Genomic DNA, 16,740 nt, shown 5'->3' on the forward strand with positions numbered 1-16,740 from the left:
AAGGTGGGATAGGATTCAGCAGCAGCTTCTGCCTTCATTCCTGCCCCCTTATGGCACTTTGCTGCAGTTGCCAGAGTTGGCTTTAACAAGGATGCAAAAATCTGCTTTTTTCCCAGAGGAACACTGCCTTAAACTCTCTGAAGCTCCCTTTTGTCTGCCTCCAGCCATAGAAGGAAGTGCAGCAGAATCATTTCCTTACATAGTTGCTACAAGGACAAAGTTTGAATTAACCCAGATAATGATCCCAGCAGATGGAGGTTCATTAACAATTGAATACTCCTCTTTTCAGCCTGGCTTTGGGGAAATGGAATCCATCTCCATAAGAAAGGGGAAGCAGAACACAACTGTAGGGAATTGAGTACAGGTGGAGCCTATTTATCTGCCTTAGTTCCCTTTCCTTTTGACTATTAACAAAATAGTTAATTTTGGTGATAAATTTGTCCATTAACAAAAACGTGTTGTGCTAAATTCCATAGAGTTACAAAAATACACTGCAGCCTGACACTTCCGAATGGAAGGAAACTAAGGCAGCTGTTATCAATCCCCTCCGTACTCAGCCCTCCCCATTGCCAGCTGCCCAGCTTCTTTCACATGGGATGCTGATCTTTTAAAGAGTCCAGCCCTATGCATTTCTACTCAGAAGTATGCCCCATTCCAATCAATGGGGCTTACTCCCAGGAAAGTGTGGAGAGGATTGTAGGCTAAATTTCATGCTTTGCTTGGTGGGAAGGCTTGCTTGTGTCGTGATAGCCTGCACCATTGGGGGGGGGGTTGCTTGTGTTGGTGATTGCCTGCACCATCTCAATGGGGGGGGGGAATTTGGCAAACACTCCCTGGGTTTTTTTAAACAATCCCCTCTGTTGCGACCACACCTGCCCCTGTGTGTGTGTGTGTGTGCACACCTTGCTGCACCTTGCTATTCTGGCTACAGAGATTTTCGCCCCCCCCTTCCCCTCTTCAGCCTCTTTGCTGGCTCAGGGGCTCCAGGAGTGTTACTGTTCCTTTGCAAGGGGAACCTCTTTCAGGGCTCCAGGGCTATTTCCCTGTCTGGGTGAGGCAGAGCCTTTTTGCAGTGTTTTGGGCTGCCTGGAAATGGAGTGAGATGCCAGCACAGGGCAAAGGAGGCAAAGGTGTGTGTGCCTTTCGGTTCCCCCACCCCATTCTAGTAAAAAATAAAATAAAATAAAAATAAAATAAAAAATCCGTGGATAAATAGGCTGCACCTGTAGTTGGAACTAATAGCCCAGCAAGGGAAGCTGAATTCCCCTTGGGGAGTCATTTACACTAAACCTGTGGATGCAGTCTCATTCAGCTTTGGGATTTGGTAATAAAGTGTGATTGGACTGGAATTTCTCTCCATGAGGTTGAGATAACCCACTGCAGATGGTAGGGACTCCTGTCCTGGGTGCAAAACAGGAATCGAAGCTCAATAATATTCTATCATGTAATGTTCTTCTGTTGGGTAATTGAGCATATTTTTCAGTTGATGAATGTGAAGATAGACATCAGCTTGCTCAGAGGCTTAGTAGGGGCAGCAAGCCAGACAGGATGGCACTGTTAGGACAGCTTCACTTTGGCTTTTTTGACAGCAGCTTAACCCAGTGAAGCACATCCAAATGTTGAATACCGCAAAAGAGCAGGTATAAAAAATAAGAGAGATGTGACCTGCAGTGGGGTTGGACTTGATGATCTTGTAGGTACCTTCCATTCTATGTGCCTCATCAGCAGGCTGCCTTTTTTCCACCCCTGCCTTGGCTGGTGTGTTTATGCAAAGTCTGTTTTGCATGCACCCGACCTGGAGAGTCACATTTGGGCACTCCGAAGGCCGAGGCGAGATATGCGTGTGTACACAATCTCCCCTCCTTTCCACTCCCTGCAAAGTTCTCATTAGGAGATTGCACGGGCCCGGGTGATGTTACTGCCTGGGACTTGGAGGCTGGTGTCCCATTTCCCTGGCTTGCTTTGCTCCCCATCTTGAGGTGTCTCCATACCAGTGATTATTCGCACAAAGAACAACTTGTGCACCAGGAGAAGATGCAGCCTCAAGCCAGAAGGAATGCCCTGGATAACATTCCCTTTCTGAGTGGGGTCTTGGGCAACATAGAACAATTTTCTGCTGTCTCTTAGGATAGAAGTCCCTTCCGGGCCCCAAAACCGGCCATGATCCTGTCGAGATCCTCTTTTATTACTGCAGACTTGGGCTGGAGGTTTGGGATGTGACTCTACATCAATGTGTACCCTCACCAACTCTCCTGTTGTTAATGGGATTGGCTCACTTGAATACAGCCCAATCCTACATGTCTACTCAGAAGTAAGTCTCATTTAATTCAATAGGATTTACTCCCAGGGAAGCATACATAGGGACTCAGCCTGTACAGTGCAAGACTGATCTTCCAACCTACCGAAGGTTCAGGGTTAACCCAATTTGCCCCTTAACTAACAGACCAGTTTGGAAAGGAATCAAACCCCTGAGTGCAAAAATTCTGACCACTTTCAAAATCCGTCACTCAGCAAATCAGGCGCTCCTCTTTCCATTGAATGATTCTGCTTTTTATTTTTCCAGGGGTTTTTTTCCCCATCCTGCTATTTGTAAAAAGAAAAGGTTTAAAACAACACAGAAATAAAGAGTGAAAAATAATACACAGATAGGATTTATTCTCAAGTTAAATTGTTTTGGCCATGTTCATTGTGTAGAGTTAAGTTGCACACACAAAAAGAGGGGAGGTGTCATAATTCTGCAGGAAGTTGTGTCAGGCTGGTTCAAATGTCCCACTTTGGGAAAATGAGTGTCTGAACCAGAGTGGAACCCAGTGTTTGGAAGGGTGGGTGCCCTGGTTTTCCTTGCTCCCTTGAGTTGAATTCGAGTTGGGAGAAACCTCTCTGGATTCTTCCTGCTGCCACTCCATCATCTCTGATCCTTAGTTATGGCTCTGCCAAGAGAGAAGCACGAGATCCTGCCATGCTGCGATTGGCGGCTGCACCGGCCTGATGTCACTGCTGGGTGAGCTGATAGGTGTTGCTAATTCATTAGCGGGCCCCTGTAACCGGAGAGGCCGACTTGAGTGTCACAGGTGTGCAGGGGGCAGGTGTCAGGTGACACACGGATGTCTCAGGCTTGCCGAACAGCTTCAGTGGGGCTTAGCGGTTCTCCACACAGGTAGGAGGAAATAATCTTTTTTTTTTTTTTTTTTGCTTCATTTGATGACAGCAGTCAAAGGTTTGGTACTGGGAGGGTGTTTCAGACCAAAGTTGAGCTCTCTCTGCTTCCTTGCAGGGCTTTTGAGCTTGTGGATGGAACATAGTGTGTCGTGTAGCTGTGGTGTGTTGATCTTGGGAAGCCCAAAAAATTGTGGTCCAAAAAGAAGGAAGGATTGTGTGGAGCTGGATGATAAGCTGGGGGCCGGGATGTTGGTTGCTACTGGAATTAGTGGGGGGGGGGGATTAAAACACCAAGTGGTTTATGTGGCACTGCATGATTTGAACACAGTATATTGTTGGGAGCAAAGCCTGGTGCTGGCCAGCCCCCAGTTCAGAGCTTGCTTTAGCCATGCGCTCACTGTTCTTAGACTGGCTGTCAATCACCTCTGTGTTGCTGGTGGGGGGGGGAACAGAGGCTTGAAAGGTCAGCCTGGCCTACACAGCAGGGCTGTTGTTATGGCTGTTGTGAGACTGCCATGAAATGCCCCTAGAACTTCATGCATGCTTTGTTAATACTAAACAGCACTGCCGTTATTCGGGATGGTCCCATCCTGTGTGCAGAGGCACCAATGTGGGTGAAGGGCCAGATGCAGAGGGTGACCCAGCACGTCCCTTTGTGGGGGGGGGGGAATCCTACTTCTGTTCCCACCAAAATTAGCAGAGACCAAGACTGTGCACATGCTCTGCCCTTATTCTGCCAGGTGATAGAGAATAAGGGCAATAGAGAGAAGTGGACAGGTGGAAGTTCTTCTCCATCTGAGGTGGGGCCTAAACTTTGGGGGGGGTGGATTGAGCTTGGGCATTTCCCGAGACTGCTTTAGTTGGCAAACAAAACTGAAAATAAGTTTTTTTTTAGATTAATTAATGTTAAAAAAGAACAAGACTTGCTGCTGCTTCTGTCTTGGTAGCCTGAGTGAGTTCTGTAATTTCATCCAGTCCTTCCACACAGCCTTTTTACCATTTTCTCCTTTAAAACCACGTGTTTCCCTCAAGCTGTCACTCCCAGCAAGGAGGGACCAACGGTGCCTCTGCTCCTGGTCCAAATGTCCAGTGGGCTCTTCTGCTTTTCTCATCAGGTTAACAGTTAGACTATGGGGCAAGCAGACTGGAGCCTAATGGGGTCGCTTCCCAGACTTGGAGGCAGCTGTACCCTTCTGGAAGGAGGAAGCCACAAATGTCCCATTTCATGTTCCAGTAGATATGTTAGTGAGACATCTGGGCATGCCTCCAAGTGGGATTTGATGCACCTTCTAGCACAGGGGTGTCCAAACTTTTCAGCAGGAGTGCCACATCATCTCTCTGACACTGTGTCAGGGGCAGGGGGAAAAAAAGAATTAATTTACAATTTAAAATTTGAATAAATGTACATAAATGAATATATTAGAGATGGAACTTATATGAATGAATGACGGTCTTGCAATAGTTCAAAGCCTATAAAAGTTCTTGCACAAAGCAAGTCTGGCCTTTCCATTACTGCCAGTGCTGCATCACAGACGTGAAACAGCAAGCAGTGGAGCTTAACCAGTGGCCCTACGCTGAGAACAGTTGCCTCAGGCTAGCATGGGCTCCAGAAAGTCTCTGGAGGGCCAGAGGCTCATTGGAGACTGGAGGCTCCCCGCAGGCCGGATTGGGAGGCCCCGAGGGCCGCAAGTGGCCCCCGGGCCGAGGTTTGGGCACCCCTGTTCTAGCACATTGAAGGCAAGGCAAGAGAGGATGCACATCAAGAGATGCACATCTGGTGTCACCTGACAATTCTTGATCCAGTATCACAGAGAATGCTGCCGCTCCTGCTTTTGATTGGATCAAGTGAGGGAGCATTGGGGTGGGATGCTTATAGAGTGGGATGGGAAAAAGAGACCTAGTTAGGGGGCATCCTGGTAACTTGGCAAAGAAGCACCTTTAAGAATAGCAGCTGTCTTATATTAAGCAGAGGGAGAGCAACCGTCCCTATGCATCTCAGCAAAGCATCCCCCCCCCCATGGCTGTTGCTGTCACCTGTTGCTTTGTTAGATTGGGAGTGGGGCTAGCCCATTAATGAGGCTGATTGAGGCAGCCACCTCAGGCAACAGATTGTCAAGGGAATCCACATTCTCTGCTTATCTCCCCAGCTCTCCTCCTCCTCTTTCCTCCAGTCCCTAGATTGAAAGAGGAAGATAATAGGGAAGAAGCTCTAATGAAACCCACAAGCCCTGTCTCCCTCTCAGTTTAGCCACACCACACACACCCTCCCAGTAGTCTTCTTAAAACAATACTTTGGAGGACTGGTACAAGACGTAGCCCCCTTCGTAACTTGAACACTGGACAACTGTTGTTGTTAAAACTGCAGAAAGGTTGATTTAGGTGAAGAGGAGGACAGCAAGCAAGCTGGAGGGATAGAATGTCCTACCTATCTTCCTTTACAGCAAGAGGAGAGTGATCTGGCCTTCCAGTTACCAGAGTATCTGATCTGAAAAGGGCCACTGCAAAAGCTTGTTCACTCCCCTTTCAAGTTATGTTGGAAACAGCTGTACGCTGAGTCAGGACATTGGTCCATCTGGATCAGGAATGTCAGACCCTGGCTGGCAGCAGTGCACCAGGGGATCAGGCTTGGGGTTTTTTTCCCAGCCGTCCCTCAAGATAATGTCAAGGATTGAACCTGGGGTTTTCTATATAGGGGCCCGGTCACTGAGCCACAGCCCCATTCTCTGTGGTTTGCAGTTTCTGATTTGCCAGAAGTCCATGTAGCTTGAGATTGGCAGAAACGCTACATTCGGTAGACTCTTGTCCTGACACAGAACGGTTGTTCTTACACATCCTCTGCTTGCCATTAAGTGTTTCCTATTGCAGGGTCCTAACTAGATCCATCCCATTGTGGACATGAGATAATTGGAAGGATAACCAACCCTGGGAGTAGATACCCCTACTAGAGGCAGTAGTTCTCTATTGATGTTACTACTACCTACTAGCGTTGATGTGGAAGTTTCGGTGAAACCCCATTTAAAAACCAGGTTTCACACAACCTTTCATTGTGGACTTCCCAAGTAATTCAATGTAAATCTGAATGTGTCGTTTGCAGATATGGAGTGAGATTTTGATCCCTCTCCACTGTGACTGGCAGCAGTTGTAGGGACTTGGGTCAAGAGAGGTGTTATCCAGCCCTGATAGCAGAGATCCTTCCTAAGTGGAAATGTTGGGGATAGATTCGAACTACTGCTCTTCCCAAAGGACAGGCAAGGAGCTACCCTAAGGGTATATCCACCCCATAGACCGAGGTGGCCAACCCATGGAGGGTCTGCCACTAGTAGCATGCAGACACTTTCAAAATGGTACACACAGCATAACCAATCCCCCCATCAGCGACCTGGGTGACGCCTCCACACCCAATCACACAGACTGGCTTGAAGGCTGCTGCCAAGCCAGGGCTAGTGCAGGCAAGTTGCCATCAGTCGCCCATGTGCAAGGCATGCTGGGACAATACCTTCCTGGCCCAGGGTGCAGTCAGGTGGGATGGTGTGGCAGGCCCAGTCCTTGACATGCACCAGGCTCTGCCCCCTCTTGATAGTGCGAGCACCCAGCAGGGATGCTGCCAGAGGCAGGTAGAGTGCAATGTTCGAGATTCTATAAAAGAATTTCAAGATTCTATAGAAGTTCAAGATTCTATAAAAGATTTCATTAAAAGTGGCACGTAGCGTGCTGCGGGTTGGCCACCTCTGCCATAGACTGATTGGGCCAGTCTGGGGAGAATCTCAGGAATAGTTGCCTGGGGGGGGGTCTTTTGTTGGAGACCTCTTGCAAATGGTGTGCTATGCTGGGTTGTATGCTGGGTTGTATGGGGAGAGGGAGTGAGTTGTAACTCATTTGAGTCACCCACTCAGGGTGACCAGAAGTTCTCTTTTTCCAGGACACGTCCTCTTTTTTGGCCTCATGTCTTGGAAAAGAACTTAAATGTCCTCCTTTCCCCTGTAGGCAGACCCTGCAGACAGCCTTCTTGTAATTAATAAATTATATGCACCTATAATATAGTTTTAAATTTAATAATAAGTAATACAGTGTTTAAAAATAAACCACACGTAATCAATATACAAGTGTTTTTAGCTTTTATTTTGTCATGTTCTGCATTTTTCTTGGTTATCCTACATTTAGGGGTGCCTTGTCCTCTATTGCGGTTATAGTATCTGGTCACCCTGCACACAATCCAAGCTCTCAAGGCAGATACAAGGTATTTTCCAGTCCAGTTATTGGGGATGCTGTGGGTTGAACCTGGGGCTTTTTGCCTGGTTAGCGAGTCCTCTATCTTGAAATTGCAAAAGGTTTTATCACCCTCTCAGCTTCCCGTGTCAATCTCTAAGACAGTCCTGACTGTCTTGTAAGCTGATAGGACACATGGGCAGCAATGAAACAAAATTATTGCCCACGATTCCAAGGAGTGTTGGTCTCCTTTGCCGAGCTGCTTGGATGTTACAATCTTGCCAAGAAGTGCTGTTGATGGTTGTGTTTGCGATATCTACAATGCCACCTTTGTGCATGGCCCTTTGCAGGGAGATGTGTCAGAAGATGGAAAGACCTCTGCCCTGAGGAGCTTACAGTAGAAATGCTGGCTGAAGGGGAGCGGCGAGTGTTGACAAAGGATAAATATGAATGTGTCCAGTGGTTTCAGTTGGGACTAAGGGCTGAAGCTGCACAAGGCAGGGCCTGGTGATCCTGACTCCAAAACTTTGGAATGTCCTCTTTAAAGGTCCAGCCTGGTCCCCCTTTCAGCATAGTGTCTTGTGCAAAGGCTTGGCTCTTTCAGCAGGCTTCTGGGCTTGCAGCTTTTGACTGTAATTATCTGTTTCTGTTTTGCTTTGAGTGTTGTTGTTATTGTTATTAGAACTAAGGAAGCCACCTCCAACTGAGTCTGGTCCTTGGTCCATCTCTGACTAGCAGGGGCTCTTCCGAGTGTCAGGCAGAATCCTTTCCCAGCCTACTTGGAGATGTTGCCAAGGCTTGAACCTGGAACTGTTGACATGCAAAGCATGGACTCTGTCACTATTAATTATTAACCTTATTATTATTGATTCTGATAGCTTTATTGTTAGCCTCTGAGGGAGTGGGGATTCATTTGACCGAAAGGCCAGGGTGACAATATTTTAATAAATGCAAAGTCATCAAAAGATCCATCCTGGATTAGAACCAAGTTGAATCCACCTGGGTTCCTGATGGCTAGTCAGAAACCCACAAGCAGGGTAGGTAAATGCTAGCTCTCCTCCACTGTTGCTCAGGCAGCAGCTGGCATTAAAAGGTAGACTTTCCCTAAACATGGAGGTTCCATTTATCCCAGCTATTGTGATAACCACTCCTCAGAAGAGAGCGGCTTTCCAGAATGATAAAAGTGGTAGCCATAATTATTAGACTTCGGTGCTGCTTTTTCTTCCATCATGGAACCTAAAGTGGGGTTTCTGGGGTTTGCAGAAGGTGTGGCTGGACCATTCCTATTCCCCAGCAGATCAGGTTTCATAAGATACAGAGATATCTATGGATTCTGTGCATTTTGTATGTTGGTGGGAAAATGTGTTCTTGAATGCTTATTACTGCACCCGCTGCAAAGTAAGAAATACGTAAAAATCCTCAGCGGGGTGAGGAAAAAAGACAGACTTCAAAATAGATTTTTTTGGGGGGCTGGGGATTTTTGGCAGAAGAAAGTGGAATGAAAATCAAGGACAATGGCACAAAATTTGGGCAGAATGAGAACAGAGAGAACTGTCCATTACAGGAAGCTGCCATCAGGACCAGCTTTAAGCCAACTGGGTCAGTTGCTCCCAACTGGGCCCTGTGCCTAAGGGGGCCCAGCTCTAGGGTAATCTAGGCTTACACGTATGCAATTTTATATTAAAATGGGCTTAGATCCATTTGGTCCATTAACTCACATGCACTTTTTAAGCGCACATTTTTATTTTTTCATTCTACCATAGAGACATAAAGACTATAATAAATTTTATTTATATCTCTAAGATTTTACAGATCTGAGGCCCTGCAGAAAAGTGTTTCCAATTTGACCTCACAGCTCCTAAGGCCTGCCCTGGCTGCCAATCTTGCTCATTATTATCAACACTGGCTGGCAGAAACCTCTCCCGAAAAGGGTCTTCTTTCCCAGTCCTACCTGTCAGGAGCTGAACCCGGGTCCTTCTGCATGCAAGTGTTTGACCACTGAGTTACAGCTTCTTCTTGGCCCTAACTCTGCAGCCTGGGGCCATAAGACCTAGAGGAGCAAAAGTTACAGGAAGGGATTTAGGAAAGAATACGGGAGGGCAGGGGGGGTATGTGTGTGAGGCCATGGGCAACTTGAAAGGAAAGAAAAAGGAGACTGAATGCTGTTGGTGATGGGAGCTGAATTCAGGAGGAGCCTTGCCTGCTCTGTTTGGTGAAAGAAGGGGAGAAAATGTGTCTCCAGCCTGCTTCTTTGGAAAAGATTCATGTCCCTCTGTCCCTTCCACCTTTTCTCTGTTTGTGTTCCTCTCATCTCGTGTTGCGTGTCTGCTGGCCAGGGTTGGCCCTTTTTCTGGAGGGGAAAGGAAGCAAACACTTTCTGTCCTCTGCCAGGCCTTGTTAAAGATTAACGGACCCCAGCAAATGAAAGTCTGATTCCCACTACTTGGCAGCTGCAAATTAAGCCTCACGTGTTATCTTGCCAGCTGACTCCTGTTGGGCTGAGTTTTGCATCCGGGCAGCAGGCGCCTGGCCGTTCTGTCATGAAGCTCACTGAAAGATCTGGCATCTGACTTGAATACAATTGCATTATAGAGTCAGTTGGGGCTGGCCCATGCATGAGGCCAGCTGAGAAAGTTGCCCCGGTGGCAGATTGGCAGGGGGTGCCCATTTCCCTCTGCTGACTCACTTTCCCTTCTCCTCCTCCCATTCCCTGAATTGGAAAAGGAGAAGAGGGGGCAGAGCAGCCTATCCCCCTCTTTTTCAAGCCCAGGAGTAGCAGAGGCTGGCATGTCACTGGGAGCAGCTCTGTGGCACGAGTGGGGAAAATGTTTGCTATCCCAAAGCATCCTAGAGGAAGGAGGGCTTTAAATGTAGTTAATTATTATTTTTTACAATAAATATAATTAATACAGTTAGCAGGAGTAAGTGAATGGGTATTTTCTTACCCCAGTATTGCAGATGACAAAAACTGAAGCTGAGAGAGAGAGAGAGAGAGAGAGAGAGGCTTGCTGGGGGGGGCACTACTGAACAAGTTCATGGCAGAGGCAAAATTCCCACCAGTGGGCTTCTTGGTTCCCAGCTTATCGCCAGTACACTGCAGTAAATCTCAATGTTTAGGGTGAGAAAAATTCATGGAGGGAGGAGTGGTCGAAGGAGATCAGCCAGGTCAGATAGATAGAACGTCCATGTTCAGGGGCAGTCTACCCCCTAATATCAAATCCTGGCAGAAGCAATGATGGAGGAGTGGTTAGTGTCATGCCCGCGCTTGCAGACTTCCCAGAGGCTTCCAGTTTATACTGTGGGAAACATACAGCTGGGGCAAGATGGACTTCTGATCTTAAGATGGTATTTTACTGACTATGGACCAAATCCTATCCAGTTTTCCAGCACTGGTGCCAACAAGGTGTGCAATGCACCCAGCAGTAGGGGAGCAGTCACAGAGGCCTCTTCCAGGTAAGGGAGCATTTGTTCCCTTTCCTCAAGGCTGCATTGCGGCTGCACTGGCACCGGAAAGTTGCATAGGATCGGGCCCTTTGCCTGTTTTCTTAGGAACATCAAAATGTGGAGATCCTGCCCTAGTTGGCAGCTGCAGACCCAGCTTACCAGTAAGATTCGCAACAGGTAGAATTACAAAGAGACAGGTGTGTGTGTGTTGTGTTGTGTTTGGACTTCTTATCTGTTGCTAACTTTGAGTCATGGCACTGCTAGGAAAACAATGTTGGGGATATCAACAAAGGTTACCAATTGCTCTGGGCTTCCTCTTTCCCATCAAAAGCCACACCCAGGATAGGGATGATTTTAATACCAATGAAACCAGCTGGCATCTTCTGCTCTCCCATGCCAGAAGATTAGCATTGTGAAAGTTAAGCACGCCTCCAGTTTTTATCCAGGGCAAAGAGAGGAGCCTCAGCTGTTTGGAAGGGGGCACTGGTTGAAGGGAATGGTGCTTTACAATGGGTGACACAGGTGTAGTGGGGGGCGTGTTTTTCCATCACCCCCACCCACCCCCTACACACACCAGGAGGTACTATCTTTTTCTGTGGGACTTTGCTCCCTGAACCCTCCTTAACCTCCAATACAGGCTTTTGCTCCTGGGTCTGCCTTCTGCTTCTTGACCAGGAGCAAACTCCACATCCTTGCAGGAAGTCTAACTTTGCTCCATGGTAATGAGAGGTGAAATTTGACTCCTGATTGAAAAGAAGAGGAGAAGGGCTAAGAAAAGATGGATCAGGCCCACAAGCAGAAAGGACTAGATTACAGAGATGTCAAACAGAAGGCCCGTGGGCCGAATGCGGCTCGCAGAAGCAACTTCTCCAGTTGTCACACTGTGAACCTTTCCTTACACAAGGCTTTCAAAAGTCTTCCAGGTGGTTTATGCATTGTAACCTACCCTACTCTATTTTGTTCCCATGTTTCTGAGACACAAAGCAGACTTGGGCTCTCCCAGCTTGATAATTGGGCTCTTTCGTATCTGGAAAATATGAACAAGATTTGCACATTTTCTTTTCTGTCATTTGCAGCTATTGAGTTTCTATGTGAGAACAAAGTGTTTATTTCTGGCCATCATCTGCTTAATGGTATCACTTCCTACTTAAATGATATAACTTCTGGCCCTCAGCAGGCGCCATGAATGCTTCAACCTTCTGTATGAAATGAGTTTCACATCCCTTGGCTGGAAGCTTATTTTTTCCAGTAAGGGCATAAGCAAAGGAGGCACACCTCATCCAGGATCCCATTTCCCACAATGCTCCTCAAGTACCCTAATGGGAAGCCCACACACAGGAGAGAAAGGCCTGCTTCTCTCCCATTGTTGCTCCCTTGCAACTGAGATTCAGAGGCCAACTGCCTGTCTAGACTTTTGGAGAAATGTTCCCTGCTGGATTTTCACTTGTTATGTGACTGTAACCAGCACATAGGAGCACCACTAGGAAAAGAGTTGTGCACTCAGGCAAACATGCATACACTAAGCAGCAAAAAATCTGTGGATTCAAGAAGTGCATCCTCACTGAGAATTAGTGTGTTGTTATGGCTGTGAGCCAAGAAATCTTGGGGTCCAGTCTTGCTTCTGCTTTGAATTAGTAAATTATTAGTGGCTTACATGAATCTGGCTGTGTGTGCATCACCGTCTCCATCAGCAGTGTAAGGGTTCTACCTTACATTGTTGTTGTAAGGGCAACTTCCCATCTGGTGGATCACTAGATGCTGGACTAGATGGGCCTTGGTCCTGATCCAGCAGGGCTCTTTATGTCATCATAAAATGCATTCTGGATCTCATCTCCCCAACCAAAACCTGACGTAGTGTCTCTGCATGGTGTGGACCAAGCAGAAGAAATCCAAGTTTACAAGGGGGAAAAAGAGGCTTAACTGCTTCTCTCTCTTTGCCCCTCCCATGCTGCAAAAGCCAGTACATGAAGCCCCTTAACACTGAACAGCTGCAGAAATGTTGCAAAATATTATTATTAATCTCTAGTAGTGTTCCTAATATTTTGTGTTTGGCAAGGTAGCAAGCTTCTGAGTGCCACAGAATGCTCTGTCAGTCAGGAGAAGTTTTTGTGTTACCTTGAAGTCTGTGAATGTCTGACAGCAACATGAATTTGTTCTCCAAAAAAAATCCAGGCCTTGGAACAGAGAGAGGTGCCAGGCACTGTAACGTGGGTCTGCCAGCATCACCAAAGGAATCTTTGTTACTTAATGAGAGAAGGGGGGGGGGAGAGATGTAAGTTAGGGCCACTGCATGTTTTTACAAAGGGATTAGCTACAGTCCACAGTAATCCTTGGGTCCCGGGGTCATTTCCTCTGTTTCCAACTCAAATCTCTTCTTGTGTGTGGAAATTGCAGGATCATTCTGGCTTTTGCAAAATGGGAGGGGCAAAGGGAGAGAAGCAGTCAAGCCTCTCCCCCCCCCCCCCCGGGAAGCTTGGATTTCTTCTGCTTGGTCCACAGCATGCAGAGACACTATGTCAGGTTTTGGTTGGGGAGATGAGATCCAGAATGCATTTTATGATGACATAAAGAGCCCTGCTGGAACAGGACCAAGGCCCATCTAGTCCAGCATCTAGTGATCCACCAGATGGGAAGCCCACAAACGGGAGATGAAGGTCAAGACCTCCCCTTGCATACTGCCTCTGACCATGGAGACAGAGCTAACCATCATGGCTTCTTTTGGAACTCTTTTCCAAATGTTGTTCAGGACTCAAAGGCACTGCCATTTTCAAATAGCACAGAGAGGCCATTAGCAGCGGGGAAGAATTCTTATCTGCAGGGTCAGCCCAAGACCTCTGGGCGCCAAATGAGACAGGGTGTCAAATGCTGCTCCTCTTACCAGGTGATGTGCCAGCCTCTACTCCTCCCACTCTCTATTAGAAAAGGAAGAGGGGGTGGAGCAGAAGGGGGAGGAGAAGAGAGTAATTTCTGATACACATGCCCAATCTCGTCTGATCTTGGAAGCTAAGCAAGGTCAGGCCTGGTTAGTACTTGGATGGGAGACCGCCTGGGAATACCGGGCGCTGTAGGCTTATACCATAGTCTTTCAAGACTGAAGGTTGCCAACCAGCTCTCCCCTGTCCTCCACACTTTTTCTTCTCTTCTGTCCCTTTCTTCCTCTTCTGAACCAAGGAGGTGGGAGTAGTAGAAGCAAGTAGGTAATCAGAGGTGCACACCCTTTGCCAGTCTTCTGAGGCAACCTCCTCACTCAGCCTTATGGATGGGCTGAACCTGCTTAAGAGAGATTCCTTCTCTCTTCCAGGTTCGGAAAACCTCTCTCTCCCCTCCCCCCCCATGTTTAGTTATTTGTTTTTCTCTTTAAACCACTTTGTGAACTTTTTTTTGGCTGAAAAAGAGGCATATAGCGATGATTATGCTGCATAAGCATGAGACCTGTTTGGTGGCAGTGGTGGTGACCACATAATAGCCCCATGCAAAATGGAAGCAATTGCCCATTCTCTCTCTCTCTCTCTCTCTCTCTCTCTCTCTCTCTCTCTGTGTGTGTGTGTGTGTGTGTGTGTGTGTGTGTGTGTTTTAAACAGCATGCAAGAAAGTGGATTTAAGTGGATTTAGTTTGAATTGATTCATGTAGTTAAAAGGCCCAGTTTCAGCTGGAGAGAGAAGAGTTTAAGGCATGTGCACTGATGTTGATGACAGTTGAAAGAGTTGGCTCCCCATCTAGCAAGGATAAGGTGACAGTTGTCACTCAGGCACATCTCACGGGATGTTTGTGCAGAGGATCAAATGCAGTTGAGGATATTAGGTGACTTTGGTTGAGTCAGACCAGTGGTCTGGCTGGATCTGAGTTGCCTCCTCTGATTGGAAGCTCCCCACTTCCAAGATCTCCAGCATGGGAGGGCCTTTTCCCCTCCTACTGAGACCCATTACCTGAAGTCATCCAAAACTGGGTCTCAGAAGGAGGGTTGTCACCTGACTTTTTGTCAGGTCTCCTGTGCTCTCCAACTACTACTGTTCAGGCAGAAGTTGCGCAGGGAAAGCTTTTTCTGTCACTCCTATGCCAGAGAAAATTCCTGGCAGCTGTGCAAAGGGCATAGGATTCCTGACAGGGCAAAAGTTGGCATCCTGATTCAAGGTGCATCTGTACTGCAATTTCAGCCAGTGGCTTTCCCCATAGACCCATGGGAGCTGTAGTTCTCTGCCACTGTTGAAAACTCTTTGTAATGTATCTTAACCTTTCAATATGGTGACAGTGTATTCTCAGGGGTGTCATGGCATTTGAATCGTTTTCAATCTGTAGCATAGACAGTGCCTCTGAAGCCAAGGAAGAGAATGCCAAACCAGAGTGATGGAGCTGGCATTGATGTGAGCAATATAGTAGCATTTGTATAACCCTTCCTGAGTGTGTGCCTGAGTATGTGCCTTACAACCTAGTAAGATGTTATTATCCCTATACTGCAGATGGGAAGACTGAGAGGGAGCGGCTTGCCTAAGATCACCTAAATGAGAACTCATGGCAGAGCTGAAATTCACATTGGCCTAGTCTCTTAACTAGCATGCTGCACCATTCCTCCACAGGAGCACCTCTGGACAAGAGTTGCTAAGTAGATTTGATCCAGGTCAACTATCGTGGCTTTCCCCAAGGAATTTTTGACCCTAAAATGAGCCAGGCAGTTTCCCATTCCAAATTTTTTTGAGCTCTCAGCACTTGGTTAGAGGGGTGTCTGCTCAGGCCAGATACCTGCCCAATTCGATTCTCCCACCATTGCTGACATTAAATGAACCCACCTACTTGGCTTTGCAGCTGACCTCCCTTGAGAACAGCCCAGAACTGCGACGCGGAGACTCCAGCAGGAAATCGAGAAATTTCAACAAGCAGCCCAGCACCGGAGATTATTATAAACATCTGGACAGCGGGAGTGGCGGAGAGCCAATCAGGAACCACTGCAAGATGGCGCATAGCGAGGAGGTGAGCTGACAAGGAAAGAGGTGTCTGGCTGGTTGCTGTTGTTTCTTTACCAATCAGATTAATAAGACAGTTGGGGAGGATGATTTGCATGGCCATTTCCTGGTCATTGGCGAGGGCCTCTCCATAGTGTACTCACAACCACATAAAATGAACTAGTAGTGTAACACTGAGATAGATAGATAGAAAGAAAGAAAGAAAGAAAGAAAGAAAGAAAGAAAGAATAGTTGCACAACTGCTCCAGGGATTGGGGAGGAAAGCCTGTTTGTGATGGTAGAGGTATTAGCCAATGTGTGCCCACCACAGCTGCTGTAACCCAATGCTCTGGAAACTAGGTGCAGTGGGCTACTAGTGAATGGCCAGCCAGCAGCACAACTACGTGATCACAAGTGGGCTCGTTTCCCACTCACACTCTTAAATCCTGCCACCCACCAGTGAATAGGCCTTGAAATCTGAGGTGTCAGACTTCTCTAGTGCACTGCACAGGGGTGGTCTGGGGGCATTTTTTGGCTTTGTACTGATGTTTGCCTGTCTTCCACCCCACCCTTTTTAAATTATTGTCTCCAAAGGCTTCCCTTCTGTCCAACAACAGTGTGCACAATGGAGGCACGGCTGAGAATAAACCTTCTGGAGAGGTGCCTCCCCCTCCTCCACCCCCACCACTCCCTGAGAGCATCTGCTCCCCACCACCACCACCTCCTCCACTGCCGATGGAGAGCCATTCGTCCTCTACCAGCCAGCGAAGATCATCTTCCTCCACTGGAAGTAAGTCCAGACCTGCATCTACAGAGCAAACTGGTTTAATACTTATTCCCTCTGCTCCTCTGCAGCTTCCTGGAGCCCAGTTTTAAAACCACTTTCCTAATGGTCTGATCTGGCAGGGGCACTCTTCCACACCTATGGGTCCAAGAGGGTTCAGAAATACCCATCCTTCAGAAATAGCCATTCGCTGATGACTTTCAGCTAAC

The 16,740-nt window shown here is 47.4% G+C and overlaps 1 protein-coding gene across 1 annotated transcript in view; it reads left to right on the top strand.

Moving 5' to 3' along the window:
- The window catches only part of ESPN (espin), a 116,084-nt gene that overhangs the window by 61,155 nt on the left and 38,189 nt on the right, over positions 1-16,740 (top strand). The window contains exons 10-11 of the mRNA XM_066637267.1: positions 15,611-15,775; positions 16,342-16,537. Of these exons, the coding sequence (XP_066493364.1) occupies positions 15,611-15,775; positions 16,342-16,537 (361 nt within the window). The remainder of the gene's footprint in view (positions 1-15,610; positions 15,776-16,341; positions 16,538-16,740) is intronic.

Source organism: Tiliqua scincoides, chromosome 9 (genome assembly GCF_035046505.1).
Source record: "Tiliqua scincoides isolate rTilSci1 chromosome 9, rTilSci1.hap2, whole genome shotgun sequence".
Classification (NCBI taxonomy): Eukaryota; Metazoa; Chordata; class Lepidosauria; order Squamata; family Scincidae; genus Tiliqua; species Tiliqua scincoides.